Source organism: Lissotriton vulgaris, chromosome 10 (genome assembly GCF_964263255.1).
Source record: "Lissotriton vulgaris chromosome 10, aLisVul1.2, whole genome shotgun sequence".
In the NCBI taxonomy this organism is placed as follows: domain Eukaryota; kingdom Metazoa; phylum Chordata; class Amphibia; order Caudata; family Salamandridae; genus Lissotriton; species Lissotriton vulgaris.
The window spans coordinates 585,037,442-585,055,187 of NC_141698.1; the positions used below are offsets into that span (position 1 = coordinate 585,037,442).

Below are 17,746 nucleotides of genomic sequence, written 5' to 3' on the forward strand. Positions count from 1 at the left end.
TACCGGCCGATCTCCCTTCTGAACATTGATTTAAAATTGTATACGGGGATACTTGCTGCTAGGTTGGCTCTCCATCTGCCTGGCCTTATCGATTCTGACCAGGCGGGTTTTGTCCCGGGGAGGCAGACAGTGGACAATACGAAACGAATTGTTCATTTACTGGAGAAGGCCTCTCGGATTCCAGGGGAGCGTATGATGTTGGCGGTGGACGCAGAGAAAGCGTTTGACCGAGTCCACTGGCCTTACCTGGAACGGGTGCTTATGAACGCGGGTATAGGTGAGAAATTCCGCACCATGATCCTTAATTGCTATATTCGCCCGTCGGCAGTGGTCCGCGTTAATGGATACGCTTCTGCCTCCTTCGATATTGAGCGGGGCACCAGGCAGGGCTGCCCGCTTTCACCTTTGCTTTTTGCGCTCTACATGGAGCCGTTTGCCCAGCGGGTGCGGGATAACCCACGAGTGACCGGCATCCAGATGGGAGCCTTCACACACGCTGTCAGCCTTTATGCTGATGATGTTATATTGTCCATTGACAAACCCATCGTGGCCCTCCCAGCGTGCATGGAAGAGCTCACCTCTTTTGGCGCGGTGTCTGGATTTAAGATGAACGTGGGGAAATCTGTTGCGCTAGATATCTCCCTTGACCCAGTCACTAGGGCTTGTTTGCAGCAGCGGTTTCCCATGTTATGGTCCTCGGAAGCAGTGCCCTACTTGGGCATCCAGATCGCACCTACCGTCGCGACGATGGTGTCGGCGAACTATCGAGCCCTGGGGGCCAAGATCAAAGAGGAATTGGGCCGATGGAATAGAGGTGCTTTTATAATAATAATGTGATTTATAGAGCGCGAACAGCTACCTCACAAGGAGGTGTCCCGGCGCTGTAAGAACGTACCACAGAGGTCCATGGGCAGGAGTGGGAGACCTAGCGAGGCTGGGAGAAGAGCCACGTCTTTAGCAGCTTCTTAAAGCAGGGTTCAGAAGGGGCCTGCTGGATTGCTTGAGGTAGGGAGTTCCATAGCGCAGAAACATTTGCTGAAAAGGTGCGACCACCAAGGCGTGCCTTTTTTGCTCGTGGTACAGCCAGCAGGATACGGTCATTAGACCGTAGTACACGATGTTGTGTATACCTAAGAAGGCGTTTTTTTAGGTAGAGTGGGCAGGAACCATGCAAAGATCTGAACGCGAGTGTCAGGGCTTTGAATTTTATCCGGTTGGCGACAGGGAGCCAATGCAGGGTTCGAAGATGCGGAGAGACCGACTGTTTGAATGGAATTTGCAGTAACAGCCTCGCAGCCGCATTTTGAACCACCTGCAGTTTATGGGTTAAGAATTTAGGGAGGCCCAGGTAAAGACCATTGGCGTAGTCCAGCCGTGAAGTGACAGTTGCATGGACTACCATTTTTCTGCAGCTCTCGGGAAGGAGTTTGAGAAATTTACTGAGGTTTCTTAATTTACTTAGGCAGCAGCCGGCCACTTGTTGGATATGGGAAGAGAAAGACATCTTATCATCCCATCTCACTCCAAGATTTTTTGCCGAATGACTGGGCAAGGGTGAGGGACCCATTTCCACCGGCCACCATAGCTCTGGGGCGGGGACAGGGCCTTTACCAAAGAAGATGACCTCGGTTTTGTTGGCGCTTAATTTTAGTTTGTTGGTATTCATCCAGTGTGCAATGTCCTGGAGACAGCCTTTAAAATTTGCAAAAGATTCCTGAGTCATTTCCGTGTAAGGGAATACCAACTGGGTGTCGTCGGCATATGAAATTGCCTTAACACCCCAGTTGGCAATGAGCGTGAAGAGGGGGGCCAGGTAGATATTGAATAAGAGAGGGCTGAGGGCCGAGCCCTGCGGGACTCCACAGTTGAGGATTTTTGGTGTGGAAGAGATCGTCCCGAGTGCCACCTTCTGCGTTCTCTGAGATAGATAGGAATTAATCCAGCTCAGCGCGTGGTCTTGAATGCCTGTCTCTGCCAGTCGACTAAGTAATCTGGCATGGTCCACCGTGTCAAAGGCGGCCGATAGATCCAGGAGTACCAGCATAGCTGAACTTCCTGCATCCATCGACCACCTCACTGACTCGGCTACCTCTAAGAGCGCTGTTTCAGTGCTGAAACCGGGCCGGAAGCCAGACTGAGTTTCATGGAGAATGTTGCTGGTTTCCACAAATTTACTCAGTTGGCGTTGTATTACTTTTTCCAGCATTTTTCCCGGAGCGGCTAGGAGGGATATTGGGCGGAGGTTCGTCAGATCATCTGGATCCCCATTTGGTTTTTTTTTTAGGGGGAGGAGCGTGGCATGCTTCCAGGCGTCCGGGAAAATTCCCGATGTAATGGAAGAGTTCCAGATACTTTGGAGTATGGGCGCTACAGAGTCCGCTATGGTGCTCCAAAGTTTAGCCGGACAGGGGTCCTCGGGTGAGCCGGATTTACAGCGGTTTAGCTCTTGCCTCACCTCGTTCAGAGGGACATGCGTGAACTGTGTGAGGATTTCTTTTGGCTCGCAATTGTACGCTGTGTCTTGTTTCTCAGTGTCTATAGCTGGACCAAAGGACTCATATACTTTCTTGATTTTGTGGTCGAAGTAATCTGAGATTTGCTCACAAAGTGATGGTGTAGGGGTAACCTCTCTTTCAATACATTGAGGTTTGAGGAAGGACTGTACAACTTTGAACACTTGTTTGCTGGATTGTTCTGCCTGCCTAATCGAGTCTGCATAGAAGTGTTTTTTATTATTCCTAATGGCTTTCCGGAATTTTTTCAATGCATCCCTATATGTAGCTTTTTCTTCTAGACCATAATTTTCTCTCCAGAGTCTTTCTAGTTTCTTACAGGCCGCTTTCTCCTCTCTAAGTTCCTGCGAGAACCAGGGTGCTGAGGGGGATTCTCTTTTAGATAGAGCACGAGAGGCCGGGGCAATAGAGGATACCATTCTTCCTATCCATTCATTAAGTAGCACTGCGTCCCTATTGGGATTATATGTCAGGAGGGGAGAGGTGCGTGCCAGAGCCGGGAGCATAACCTCGGGGGTCAGTTTATTCCATTGTCTTTTCATAAAATAGCGCTTACTAGACACCTTGATATCGCTTTGGATGTTCAGAGTGAATGTGATAAGTGAATGATCTGACCATATCAGAGGGAGAGGTTTTTCAGGTCGCACATCCTTAATGTTAGTAAAGATGAGATCGATCGTATGGCCCCCAGTATGTGTGGGGCCCTCATTGATCAGTCTGAGACCGGCCGCATCTAGCGTTGTTCGGAGTGTCTCTGCTAAGACACATTCTACTTTATCCATATGGATATTAAAATCACCCACCACTAGAAAAAGGGGATGAAGAAGTGAACTCTGAACTATTGTATCTAATAGGGAAGTGAGGATGGAATCTACGCTGGCCGGGGGGCGATAAATCACTAGCCCTGCTAGTGAGAGCTGAGGACTAACTTGAAAGCAGAAGTGAAGACCTTCCATACCTTGAATCGTCATGGCAGTCGAGGATGTTAGTGCTAGGTGCTCTTTAAAAATGATCGCTACACCACCGCCTCTTTTTGTCCCAGGCCGGTTGGCGAGGCATATTTTGAATCCCAGAGGGATAGCCAAAGCGGTAGAGGACAGGCTGTCCTCTTTAATCCATGTTTCAGTTAGAAACAGGATATCCCTGGCTTGGCAGGATAGCTGCTGTCAAAATGACGATTTTGCCCCAGGTGTTATACCTCTTTCGAGCTCTGCCGCTCCAGCCGCCCGGAGGGTGGATCTCGCAGTTACAGGCTGATATTTCTCGGTTTGTCTGGCAGGGGAAGAAGCCTGGATTACGGAGAGCCCTCTCGCTGCTCGCCCCGGAGGCCGGTGGACTGGGTATCCCGGACTTCCGCAAATACTTCCAGGCAGCACAGCTTCGTTACCTGGTGGAATGGAGTAAGTGGGAGTCTGATAAGCATTGGCTCTTTCAGGACCAGGCAGTGGCTGGGAGGCCGCTGCAGGAAATCCCCTTCCTGCGTCGCCCGCATAGACCCAAAAATCTATATGCCTCTTGTGTTACGAGGGTGCCGCTACGGGTGTGGGATGCTACGGCCGTTCTACGTGATCTCACTACGTTCCCGTCACCGCTTACCCCGCTGGTGGACAACCCTGACTTTACCCCGGGGATGGAAAGGGGAGCGTTTGCGAGGTGGCAGCAGGCGGGGTGTAGAGCGTTGTGTCATCTTTATGGCCCGGACGGGGTGGTTCCTTTTCCCCAACTCCGCCAGGAGTTCTCACTTCCGGAAACGGAGAGACTTCATTATATGCAGGCCCGCCACTGGGCCCTCCACCCGCAGGTGCGAGAGATGGCTGATCGGCCTTTCTCCCCTTATGAGCACTGGCTCATGACACGGGCTTCAGACGCTAAACTGATCACTGACTTGTACAAGCTGCTGCAGCCCCCGACAACACACTTTTATCATCCCGGGAGAGAGCGTTGGGGAAGGGAGTTGGGGAGGACACTGAGCCCTAAGGATTGGGAACACATAGCCTATAGAGCGCGACATTCAGCCTACCACATGGGACTCACTGATACCTTGACTAAAATCTCTACCTACTGGTACTATACACCGGAACGAGTGCATGAGTTTGACCGTAGTAAGACGAATGAGTGTTGGCGAGGATGTGGTCATAAGGGTACTCTTACGCATATACTGTGGGACTGCCCGCTCCTGGACCCTTACTGGAAGGAAGTGTTGGATGAAATTGACTCTGCTTTTGAGATTGAACTGCCACGGTTCCCTGCCTATACTCTGCTGGGACTGCCGAATGATCTGATGTATCCCCTTCGCTCCCGTAGAGGAAGACAGATAGCTATAGCTCTGGGCTCAGCGGTTCAGAACATTCTGATTCATTGGCACACTGCTGTGGTCCCGTCCAGCACTGGCTGGCTCCACAGGTTGTGGCATGTGTTGGGTATGGAAAAGTTGTCCCTCACGGTGGCAGGTGATGTGGATCAGTTTAGGGAGCTCTGGCGGCCATTTCACTCCCTTTTGGTTACTGAATTTAAGGAACTCACTTGTCCCAAATATCTCCGCCTTTTGAGGCTCTCTGCCCAGGGGGAATCCGCTCCTTGATCTCCCATTGAGTCTCTCTCTCTTGTATTGTTGCGCTGCTAAAGGTTGAGCTCGGGGACTGTGCACTGGACGGGGGTGGGATTGGGAAGGGGGAAGGGAGTTCGGGTGTTTGGGGGTATGTTGGGGTGGGGGGTTTTCATGGGTAATGTCATAACATGTTGGGGCGACTGGAGCCTTCTCTCGGAGCGCAGGCGGAGTTCACGGATGGCTATTCATTATCGAACTTTTGGACACTTGCCTCTCCGCCCTGCTATTTTCGCCTGAAATGTTTGTCTGTCCTTACATGTTGTCATGAATAAAATACTTTAAACCTAAAGCTATAGGAGTGTTTTCCTCTCTATGTCTCACAATCCTATACTCTGCTGCATGTGGACACTTCAGAAGGCAGTGTATCAGTGACTAGAAAATGGTGGATGCCAAGGTATTCCATAACTTACATTAACATAAGTGTTGAAAACGTTATTCTTTTTTCTGAAGCAAAACCTGACTAAAGTTATAAATATTTGTGTGGTAATATGCTAGGTAATGTGTATTTGACTTTCTTCACAGACTTTGTCTGCCATCTTGGTTGGGGACATTGTGTTTGCATACGTAGTAATGGAAGAAAGTCAAAACTTTTACATGTAAATAGGGTTTTACTGTTCTAGAACGTTTGCTGCGTTGTGTTGTCAATCAACCAATGTTGAAGTTTAAATAATTTTTCGTAGTGTTAGTGTTTCTTTGGGTTGGGTTGTGTGGTAAATACCATCTTGAAACAAACTGCATAGGTTTGCGATGCTTTGCGTCGACTTGCGATGTGTTGTGGTCTGTTGAGTGGAGCGCCTCCCAAAAGTAGTTTTTTTACATTAAAATATTTAAAAAAATATAATGGCTTACGTTATAATTATATTGTTTATGTAAATTTCATTTTAAATGATGAAACCATATATATTAGTTTTGTTATTGATAAAAAAAGTTGCATTGTAAAGGTTTGGGTGGTAACTATGCGTGGAAATGGTTCGTATATTTCAATGTATGTTTGTGGTAAAGATGTGTGGTAAAGAATTGTGTGGTAATGGTTTAGTTGTGGTAAAGGCATGCTTTGGAATGTCATAAAACTACATATTATTTACTAACTTACCTTGCAGATCTTTTAACAGCCATGCTTTCTTTATATTGAAGGGTGATACAGCGGATTATGAACTTTTAAAGCATCAGTTGACTGATCCAGATATAAAGGTAAATAAAAGGCGATCATGGCTATTTGTTTATTCATCAGACTCTCTGCCAGTACAGCCACACGTAAATTGTCCAGAATACCCTTGGTGTAATTAAAATGTCAGACATTTCTTAGAAATTAAGGGGAGCTATTGAAAGCAACCTAAAAGAGATGTCTCAAAACAGGCAGTCTGGATTAGAAGTAGATTGGATTGAATTATAGGATTTAAAAGCTTGAGCAAGCAAACTTTCTGCCTGGCAGCCTTAGAAGGGCCCCCCTTCATCAACACATAGAAGGATTCGGAATGTAGTGACCTTTCGTCATTGCATTGCAGGCTACATTTTGGAAATTCAGTATGCTGTTGCAGTCTATTTCACTTCTTGGTTTCCCATAACATGGTGATTTTTGTTAACCCTTTAAACTTGGTGATTTAATACTCAAAATCAAACATGAATGTCATTAAAAGTCCACATAAAGCTGTCAATTATGAGGTACCCCTCACATTCATTGTCCGCCAGATATCTCAGTAATCACCTCTTTGGTATTATAAGACAGACCGAAAACTGAACCGTCTTGTCCAAGTAATTTTTCAATATCAGCTTTGTGGTGTGAGAGGGAGATACGTTGAAGCAGATCTCTTCTTTATGAAACACACTGCCTGGTTTGCCAGTAACTTATTATTAAACATTACAGTGCTAAATAAAAAACTGAAAACAATTCTGTAGATCGTGTCAAAATAATTGGTTTTTCTCACTTGTGGTACAGGATGCCCAAATTCTGAGCTGGTTGCAAGAATTCCGCGGTTCAGTGATGCTGTTGACCAAAGACTTTGAACAACTGATCACCATTGTATTGGTACGTCTTGCTGCACTGTTTTCTTTTAAAGGTAGTTCGGCTAGGGGCACAAGTAACCAACTCCATAAAACATCTTTTATGTTGCAGAAGTTGCGGTGGCTAAATCGAAGTAAAGAAATTGTAGAAGAGTATCTGGCTTTCCTGGGGAATCTGGTGTCTGCACAGACTGTCTATCTCCGAGCCTGTCTATCCATGATTGCCTCAAATTTTATACCTCGTGAGTTTTACCCTTTTCTGTGTTCATTCACTTGTTAAATGAGAGCCTATTTGTCATTTGTATGATGGATTTTTTAAATAGAATGCATTCATCACTTGCATAACAGGCATGTATTAAACAGTATAATTTCTGATTGCCCGCTTGATGACTGACCGTGTTAAAATATAGTGGATTTAACAATCATATTACGTGGATTTAATTTTAAGTTAAAAGTACTTTGTATAAAAAAAATCAGAAACTAATATTAGGACTATCATTTTTTTAATTCCTTTTTTTTTATAAAAATGACTTGGAGCACAACATTGAACCTCACATGATCAAGGTAGAACATTTGTGATGCAGCCAGCCCCTACAAGTGTTCAAATCTGAGAGAGAAATTATAGGCATTGTTGGACCTGGAGTTACCAGTCCACATAGGGTAGCTTGGCACTGAGTAGAAAAGGCTGATCTCAGAAGCTTATTGTGTATAGTTTGCATCACACCATGAACAGTAACTCAGCATCTAACCACTTGAAAAATACGATTTGTTTTATACAAAAATAATCTTTTTAGCATCTTTTTGTCTCTTAGCAGTAGTTACATTTAGGTCTGTAGATGTCTCCACATTCGATTATTGGCATTCTTAAGACTTTACACTGCTTTAATAATTACTTCTTCCCACAATGAAAGACTTTCAGCAATTTTCTTTAGCACCCCCACTTTCCAGCTATTAAATACCAGATAGTTGAGGTAAACAAAAAGGATGAAGCTTTCCTACGAGGTCAGTATGAACATTACCCTTCAAGGTTCATCTGTCATTACGCTCGTGAAGTTCAGGGTTCAGCATATAGCTCCGCAGGCTGTACTGTTGAAAACACAACTATATCTGAACAACCGAATCTAGAAATGGTACAGGCAAATTATTCACTTAACACAGTTAGCTTTCTATTTTCTGCTGCAAACAACTGGGCCGTTCCGGTTCACACCATGAATCTTTCCAATCTAGAATTAGTTATATGCAGCGTCAACACATTCCCCCTTTAACCAACGGGACGTGTTCCATGACCCGCAGTGTTAATTTGGCTCTTCCTCACTCGAGAGTCCCCTTGGCTTTTGGCACAAGTTTCCCTCCTCCTCTCTCTACAGAAGTCTCCTCCCCAACAGTGATTATGCCTTATCGAGCAGGAAACATCTTCCAGGGCTCGCAGTAAATTCACTCAGAACGGGAGGAGTTTCCTTTTCTCCCAGTGTTCCGATTCCTAGCTGACGCCAATGTCAGGTTGATAAGGCCCTCACCTCGGTGCTGACTCCTGGCTGTTCTCCTGTCAGTAATTGACGCGCTATACACTCAGCGCGGCTAAGAGCCTTCCCTCGCCGGCTTCAGTTGGGGCTCCCGGGTTCCACTAGGATCCTCCCCCTGACTGGCCTCTCACAGGAAGGTTCCCGTCCAAACCCGGCCTCCTCGCACTCTTCCCCTCCCCTAGCGTCATCGCAGTGCTCAGAAGGGTTGGGTACGTCACTCCCCCTTTTCCGCCCAGCAGCTTCCCTCAGCAGCTTCCGCCTCCCCTTGTTGGCTTTGCTCCGTAGGTACTGATGGCTCTGCCAACCCCATGTGGCGCACCTCACCTCAGAAGCCTATCGCATGGGGGCCTCACACCACCGTGGACATTCCAGGAGTCGCCGTCTTCCTCACCACTCCGGTAGGTTCCTGGATAACACGGGCAACTTCAGGCAGGTCGCAGAGCCGCTGGCAGAGCAGAACTGGCCGCGATGTCGTTTAGCGGCTAAGTTCTACACAGCATGCCGTAAGCGAAGGGGGGAAGGGGACGTCTGGTCCGGTTATCACAAGGAAGGCAGTCACAGCCGCCCTCACCTGTCAGGCCCTTTCAGTTAATGTCCCGGTCTAGTTCTGAGAGTAACGCTTCCTTGGTCGTATTAGGGGTACAGAGGCTGGTACTCCAGATGGGTCAGGTCAGTAATTGAGGGACAACGTCAGGAACTAGGAAGAGCAGCCCCTCAAGGCGGTCAAGCTTCCCCCTCTGCGCCGACCTCCTCTTCTCACAGCCTGAGCTCCAACTCCCCACACCTCAGCACTCCACTCTACTCAAAATGGCCGCACAACATTCCATCATTTATAGTCTAGGTCCAGAGGGCCCAGAGTGGGCCAGAAAGTTCTGGAACCCCTCCTATTGCCCAATGACCCCCAGCTATGAGGTAGGAATTGGCAGTTACAAAGGCCACCATTTTGTGTCTCCCTACTCTCCATTTTGGAAGGGCACCTCTAACTCAGGATTATGTGAGTAGGATGAGGTACCAGAAGCCCTATGGACAACACCAAAAATTACAGTGGACACAAAAGTAAAAATATGAGAAGGCAACACGGGGAAAAAAATTAGGAAGGACCACCCCAAGGCTGGCAGGTCTAACACGCGTCCCCACCAGCTGAAAGTAGGGAGAGCTACCCAACCCCTTGGGAGTTCTCATCACTAAGGTGGAAATATCTAGAGAGACAGTCTGCATTGGCGTGGTCCACTCCAGGCCGATGTTCCACCCGGAAGTCCATTCCCTGTAGGGAGATGGACCATCTCAACAACTTGGGATTCTCTCCCTTCATTTGCATCAGCCAACGAAGGGGCCGGTGGTCAGTCTGCACAAGGAAGTGCGAGCCAAACAAGTATGGCCGCAGCTTCTTCAGAGCCCATACCACCGCAAAGGCTTCCCGCTCAATTGCACTCCACCTCAGTTCCCGGGAAAGCAGTCTCCTGGACAAGAAGACTACAGGTTGATCCAGACCCTCTTCGTTGAGTTGCGATAACACTGCTCCAATGCCATGCTCTGATGTGTCTGTTTGGACAATAAATTCCTTTGAAAAATCAGGGGCCCTTATGACAGGAGCTGCGCACATTGATTGTTTCAAGGTGTCAAAGCCTCGTTGACAGGCATCTGTCCAGACTACCCGTCGGGGTTGCTTCTTGGAAGTGAGTTCAGTTAAAGGGGCCATGATAGTGCCATACCCCTTCACAAAGTGACGGTAGTAACCTGTGAGGCCCAGAAAAGCTCGGACCTCAGTTTGGGTCTTGGGGGGGGCTCCCAGGCCATGATAGCCTCAATCTTCGCCTGGAGGGTCTGCACCGTTCCCCTGCCCACCAAGTGGCCTAGGTACACGACCGACCCCTGCCCGATCTGACATTTACTGGCCTTGATCGTCAAGCCAGCCCGTTTCAGGGCCTGGAGGACAGCTTGTAAATGACACAAATGGTCCTCCCAACTGCTGCTGAAGACTGCAATCTCATCCAGATAAGCAGCGGAGAAGGCTTCCATCCCGGAGAGGACCTGGTTCACCAGCCGCTGAAAGGTGGCAGGGGCGTTCTTGAGCCCAAAGGACATTAAACAGAACTGGTAGTGGCCCTCAGGCGTGGAGAAGGCTGACCTTTCCTTTGTTCCATCTGTAAGGGAGATCTGCCAGTGCCCTGAAGAGAGGTCAAAGGTACTCCAGTATTGGGCAGCTCCCAGCCGGTCAAGGAGTTCATCCGCCCTAGGGATCGGATGAGCATCCGTTTTGGTCACTGAATTCAGTCCCCGGTAATCCACACAGAACCTTAGTTCTGGAGTGGTGCCCGGTGGGGCAGCTTTTGGTACCAGACCACCGGTCTGGACTCGGGGCTACTAGAAGGTTCAATTACTCCTAGCTCCAGCATCTTAGTGACTTCACTGTGGATGCTGGCCTTCACCTTGTCTGACAGCCGGTAAATCTTAGACTTCACAGGTGGGCTGTCTCCGGTGTCCACGTCATGGGTACACAGGTGGGTCCTTCCCGGGACAAGGGAGAACAGCGAGGAATATTGCTCCAGGACCTGGCGGCAGTCCCTCTGCTGTTCAGGAGTCAGGGATGGTGAGAGAATCACTCCCTCCACTGACCCATCCTTTTCCTGAGAAGAAAAGAGATCAGGGAGAGGCTCGCTTTCCGCTTCCTCTGCTCCATCAGTCACCATCATTAAGATGACCTCGGGCCTCTCATGGTGGGGTTTGAGACGATTGGCATTAAGCACCCGTAGGGGCTGTTGAGGGGTCTTAAGATCCACCAAATAAGTGGCCTTACCCTTTTTCTCGATCACCTCAAAGGGGTCTGTCCAGCGATCCTGGAGGGCACTTAGCTCTCCAGGTTCCATCACCCACACTTTCTGGCTAGGCTCCAATTCCACCGGGTGAGCATTGTGGTCATACCACTCTTTCATCACTGCTTGGCTGGCTTCCAAGTTGTCAGAAGCTTGCTTCCACAACTTAGCCATTTGGCTCCGGAAGGCCAGCATATAGCTCACCACATCCTGGGGAAGCTTCCTCGGAGTCTTTTCCCATCCATCTTTCACCAGGCTGAGAGGTCCGCGCACAGGGTGCCCATACAGAAGTTCGAAGGGGCTGAAGCCCGCTCCCTTCTGTGGCACTTCCCTGTAGGAAAACAACAGACAGGGTAGAATGACGTCCCATTTCCTCCGCAGGCTCTAGGGCAGACTTCTTATCATGCCTTTCTAGGTCTTGTTGAACCTTTCCTCCAGACCATTGGTCTGTGGATGGTAAGGAGTGGTGAACCGGTAGGTAACCCCACACTCCTTCCACATAGCCCGCATGTAAGCTGACATGAAGTTGGTCCCCCTGTCGGACACAACTTCTTTGGGGAAACCCACTCGGGTAAAGATCCCCATCAGGGCCCTCGCCACTGCAGGTGCAGTAATGATCCTCAGAGGAATTGCCTCTGGGTATCGCATGGCGTGATCCACCAGAACCAGGATGAACCTGTGACCAGCTGAAGTTGGTGGATCCAATGGCCCCACAATGTCGATGCCCACCCTTTCAAAGGGGGTGCTAATGACAGGAAGTGGTTCCAGGGGAGCTTTCAGCTTCATCCCTGTTTTCCCACTGGCTTGGCAAGACACACATGTCCGACAGTACGTGTCGGATGCCACCCTCATCTGAGGCCAATAAAATTGGGGGACAAGCCGGGCAAAGGTCTTGTCCTGTCCTAAGTGTCCTGCCAAGGGTATCTCATGAGCCAATTCTAAAAGAAAGGCTTGGTAACGTTGAGGGACAACCAAGGCCCGTGATGAACCGTGCACGGGTGCCTTACGTTCACTGTAGAGGAGTCCATCCTCCCAGTAAATATGGTAATTCCCAGTAACGTTCCCTGCTGCCTGGGCTTCGGCCTGTTGCCTCAGTCCCTCAAGGGTAGGGCACTCCTTCTGGCCCTTACAAAACTCCTCCCTGGTAGACCCTCCTTCCACATGCTACTCAGCAGAGATAGGTAGGTTCTCCAGGGAGACAACACCCCCCTCCGCGGACTCTTGGTCCACCACCGCAGGTGGCCTATCTGTCTCACGGGGCGTGGATGCCGAGGCTGGCTTCTCCTGTCCCCGAATCTTTCCCTTGTTGGCAGCTGGCTGGGCCTTTGTTCCAGGCTCCAGCCCAAGCGAACTCCCCCTCCAGGTAGTCGCGGACCTTGTGCTAGCACAGGCCCAGGCAGGTGTACCCAGCATCTCAGAATGAGTCCGGTATTCCACCTCCTTCCAAGCATTATGCTCCATATCATTCCCCAACAGACAATCAACTGGCACGGCAGGGCTTACGGCAACTCGTAGTAGACCTGCAACCCCTTCCCACTCAAATGGAACCTCGGCCACTGGGTAGTGGCCCATTTTGCCGTCAGCCATCGCGGCGGGGTGGAGTACATGTGGAATCACCTGCTCTGGAGACACCAGATGACTTTTTACCATAGTCATACTGGCTCCTGTATCTCTCAGAGCTTCCCCTCTTTGGCCATTGATGGTGATCCACTGCCCATACTTAGAGTATTTGAGCGCACCTGGATCTTAGGAACCATCTCCCGATCTCCCAGGGACATTAAGGGGACACCTGCCCACTCCCCCCCCTTATCTAAGGGCAACTCCTCCCCGAGCACTACACTAGCTACTCCCGGGGCTTTTCCTCCAGTGGGAGGGGGTGGTCTCTTTGGCACTTTACATCTCCCTTATAGTGCCCAACGCCACCACGCTCAAAGCAGTGGACAACCCTTGGCTGCTGACTTTAGCCAGGATGAGGGTTTCTGGGCGGGTTAGCCTTAGGGGTGAATCCTGTTCCCTTTCCCTGGAAACTGTTTTGGGGGCCTTTTGAGAACTCCCTCTTTTTATCTCCCCACTCTTTCTTCTGGGGAGCCCCCTGTCCGGTCCTTTGGGAATCCCTCCAGTCCCCTTTGAGGACACCCGGGTACTAGCCCAGATGTCCGCCTCCTCAGCAAGCTTCCGGGGGCTGGTCAGCTTGCTGTCCAACAGGTGTTGCCGCAGCTCGGAAAACATTTCTCGAGTAGGTGCTCCTTGAGGATTAGGTCATACAACCCCTTGTAGTCCCCCACCTCGCTGCCTTGTACCCAAACTCTAGTGCCTTCTTTGCGTAGTCCAGAAAACCACCCAATTCTGTGTGCTTAGTTTATGGCTGCTCCTAAATTTCTGTCGGTATTTTTCCGGAGTCAGCCCAAACTTTTTGATCAGCGCCACTTTCATGGTGGGGTAGTGGGTCTGCTCTCCCTGCTCTAGGGCCAAAAGGGTTTCCCTTCCTGCAGAAGGCATGTACTTGTACAATCCACCCCCCCCAGTGTTCTTCCAATATCCCATGGGCTCTTAAGGAGACCTCATAGGCAGCCAGCCACTTGGCAATGTCATCCCCCGCGCTGTAGCTGGCAACTACGTCCTTGGGTAGATAGGGTCTGGGTTCCCTGGTCAAGTCTTTGGATTCGCTGCCACCAGCAGGAGTACTGGGAGTCCCTATTTGCAGGGCCTTGAGATCTAGCTCCCTAAGACACAATTCATGAGCCTGTCTCTGTTCCTCCCTCTCCTTCTCCATCCTAGCTAACTCCCACTTTAGCTGCCTCTCCTCTCTCCGGTCAGTTAATTCAGCTTCGGTCAAGCTCCTCACAGAGACACAGCTGCCCTCCCTTGAGAGTGTTCTGGGACCTGTCAGTAGGTTCTCCCCCTCAGGTCGGTACAATACATCTTCCCCGATGAAAGTGTCCCGGTCGGCCTCTTCCTCCTCCTTCTTCCCATCCGGGAGAGCTGCTACCCATGCTCTCAAGCTGGTTTGGAGTTCCCCCTTTTTAGCACCACACTTTAAAAACACTCCCTTACTTTGACAAAATTCCCTAAGTTGGGCCGTAGTGTAGGTCTCCAACTCCTCCAAATCAAATTCCATCTTGTCAGTAGGGGTTCAAACAACCACTTGAAAGAATTCAAGGAAGGGCGTTAAGTAAGGGCTACCTCCACCCACCACCAGGAGTAAATTTGGAAAATCAAAAGTTTAATTAGGGAGTCCGCTTGGAGAAAACTCCAGGTGTAGGCCTGTGGTTAGTTTGCATCACACCATGAACAGTAACTCAGCGTCTAACCACTAGTAAAAGAACGACTCTACACTAGATTGGAAAAATACGATTTGTTTTATAAAAAAAATAATCTTTTTAGCATCTTTGTCTCTTAGCAGTAGTTACATTTAGTTCAGTAGATGTCTCCACATTCGATTATTGGCATTCTTAAGACTTTACACTGCTTTAATAATTACTTCTTCCCACAATGAAAGACTTTCAGCAATTTCCCTAGCACCCCCACTTTCCAGCTATTAAATACCAGATAGTTGAGGTAAACAAAAAGGATAACGCTTTCCTACGAGGTCAGTCTGAAAATTACCCTTCAAGGTTCATCAGTCATTACGCTCGTGAAGTTCAGGGTTCAGCATATAGCTCCGCAGGCTGTACTGTTGAAAACACAACTATATCTGAACAACCGAATCTAGAAATGGTACAGGCAAATTATTCACTTAACACAATTAGCTTTCTATTTTCTGCTGCAAACAACTAGGCCGTTCCGGTTCACACCATGAATCTTTCCAATCTAGAATTAGTTATATGCAGCATCAACACATTCCCCCTTTAACCAACGGGACGTGTTCCATGACCCGCAGTGTTAATTTGGCTCTTCCTCACTCGAGAGTCCCCTTGGCTTTTGGCACAAGTTTCCCTCCTCCTCTCTCTACAGAAGTCTCCTCCCCAACTGTGATTATGCCTTATCTAGCAGGAAACATCTTCCAGGCCTCGCACTAAATTCACTCAGACTGGGCCAAGTTCTCAGTCACAGGTTACTTCCTCCTTTTGGCCCTTCCTCCCTGCTAGCCTATGCTTCCCGCTTACTTTATTGGCAGTTCTGCTGGTCCCTCCGGACCGGAAGGAGGTTCCTTTTCTCCACTGGCTCCGATCCCTAGCTGACGCCAATGTCAGGTTGATAAGGCCCTCACCTTGGTGCTGACTCCTGGCTGTTCTCCTGTCAGTAATTGACGCGCTATACACTCAGCGCGGCTAAGAGCCTTCCCTCGCCGGCTTCGGTTGGGGCTCCCGTGTTCCACTAGGATCCTCCCCCTGACTGGCCTCTCACAGGAAGGTTCCCGCCCAAACCCGGCCTCCTCGCACTCTTCCCCTCCCCTTGCGTCGTCGCAGTGCTCAGAAGGGTCGGGTACGTCACTCCCCCTTTTCCGCCCAGCAGCTTCCCTCAGCAGCTTCCGCCTCCCCTTGTTGGCTTTGCTTCGTAGGTACTGATGGCTCCGCCAACCCCGCGTGGCGCACCTCACCTCAGAAGCCTATCGCATTGGGGCCTCACACCACCGTGGACATTCCAGGAGTCTCCGTCTTCCCCACCACTCCGGTAGGTTCCTGGATAACACGGGCAACTTCAGGCAGGTCGCAGAGCCGCTGGCAGAGCAGAACTGGCCGTGATGTCGTTTAGCTGCTAAGTTCTAAACAGCATACCGTAAGCGAAGGGGGGAAGGGGACGTCTGGTCCGGTTATCACAAGGAAGGCAGTCACAGCCGCCCTCACCTGTCCGGCCCTTTCAGTTAATGTCCCGGTCTAGTTCTGAGAGTAACGCTTCCTTGGTCGTATTAGGGGTACAGAGGCTGGTACTCCAGATGGGTCAGGTCAGTAATTGAGGGACAACGTCAGGAACTAGGAAGAGCAGCCCCTCAAGGCGGTCAAGCTTCCCACTCTGCGCCGACCTCCTCTTCTCACAGCCTGAGCTCCAACTCCCCACGCCTCAGCACTCCACTCTGCTCAAAATGGCCGCACAACATTCCATCATTTATAGTCTAGGTCCAGAGGGCCCAGAGTGGGCCAGAAAGTTCTGGAACCCCTCCTATTTCCCATTGACCCCCAGCTATGAGGTAGGAATTGGCAGTTACAAAGGCCACCATTTTGGAAGGGCACCTCTACCTCAGGATTATGTGAGTAGGATGAGGTACCAGAAGCTCAATGGACAACACCAAAAATTACAGTGGACACAAAAGTAAAAATATGAGAAGGCAACAAGGGAAAAAAAATTAGGAAGGACCACCCCAAGGCTGGCAGGTCTAACAGGTATCTATTACTGTTGTGCCAGACAGTAATTGTGTTGAGGTATACCAGTGTTGTAAAGTACGTCATCATATTTTAGTTTTATTTTCACTTGCCAGTCTTTTAGAGAAATCCATAACCTTAAATAATTCGAGTGGAACAATTGAAGTGGCTGCAACAGCGGTGTTTTTGCTTTTATAAGCATTTTTCTAACACACTGGTCGTCTGACAAATGTTTTTTTGAAGGAAGACTCTGGAAACAGTTAACAGTATCATGATGACCGGAATTAGTGTCCTGAGATATGCAACCGGGCTTTCCATTTGACTTGTGTATTTGTATGTGTAGTCAATATCCATGCTGTGTAACTACTGCTGCTAGATCCCTAAAGAGTTGTGCATGCATACATTGTGTAGATTATTTAGGCATAAATAAAAAAAAGACCTATCTGCTGCCCCGCCCATCTTCCTCATTGGGTGGGAGGACCTACCACCTGGACACCCACTGCGCTCTGCAATGCCTGAATATGTTCCACAAACTGGTTGTCTTATCCACCTGTTTGGTGTCAGACCTGCCACCTGACCCACATGCTTGGCAGGATGTCCTGCCCACTCTGCAGTAGGGCCTGCCAGCTGACCGACTGACTGCTGTCAGTTTAACTTTGTCTGTGTCACTGGGTGTGCCCTAATGTTATTCAGTTGTTTGTATGTCAATGAGAGACTTGTTGAAGAAACCAGTTGGAAAGTTGCAAGGAATGAATGCAGATTTGTAAGTAATTTATCAAAGCTGATTTATACATAATTTTTCTGGAACACCCTGCATGTTTTTATTAAACTCTAAAATAATTAATGCGTTATTCTGCCACACCAAGAGATGTTAGTGTAATATTCAAATTTTGAGTTACCTTTCCTATTATTCCTCCCAACAGCTCGAATATTAATTCAGGATGGCAATGTAAATATTTCGGACTCTGAAGATGAGGACAGTGAGTAT

At 49.1% G+C, this 17,746-nt stretch overlaps 1 protein-coding gene across 1 annotated transcript in view; it reads left to right on the forward strand.

Annotated features, from left to right (window-relative positions):
* The window catches only part of RRN3 (RNA polymerase I transcription factor RRN3), a 546,972-nt gene that overhangs the window by 55,193 nt on the left and 474,033 nt on the right, over positions 1-17,746 (forward strand). The window contains exons 3-6 of the mRNA XM_086941427.1: positions 6,256-6,312; positions 7,058-7,147; positions 7,235-7,364; positions 17,682-17,738. Coding sequence (XP_086797553.1) covers positions 6,256-6,312; positions 7,058-7,147; positions 7,235-7,364; positions 17,682-17,738 — 334 coding nt within the window. The remainder of the gene's footprint in view (positions 1-6,255; positions 6,313-7,057; positions 7,148-7,234; positions 7,365-17,681; positions 17,739-17,746) is intronic.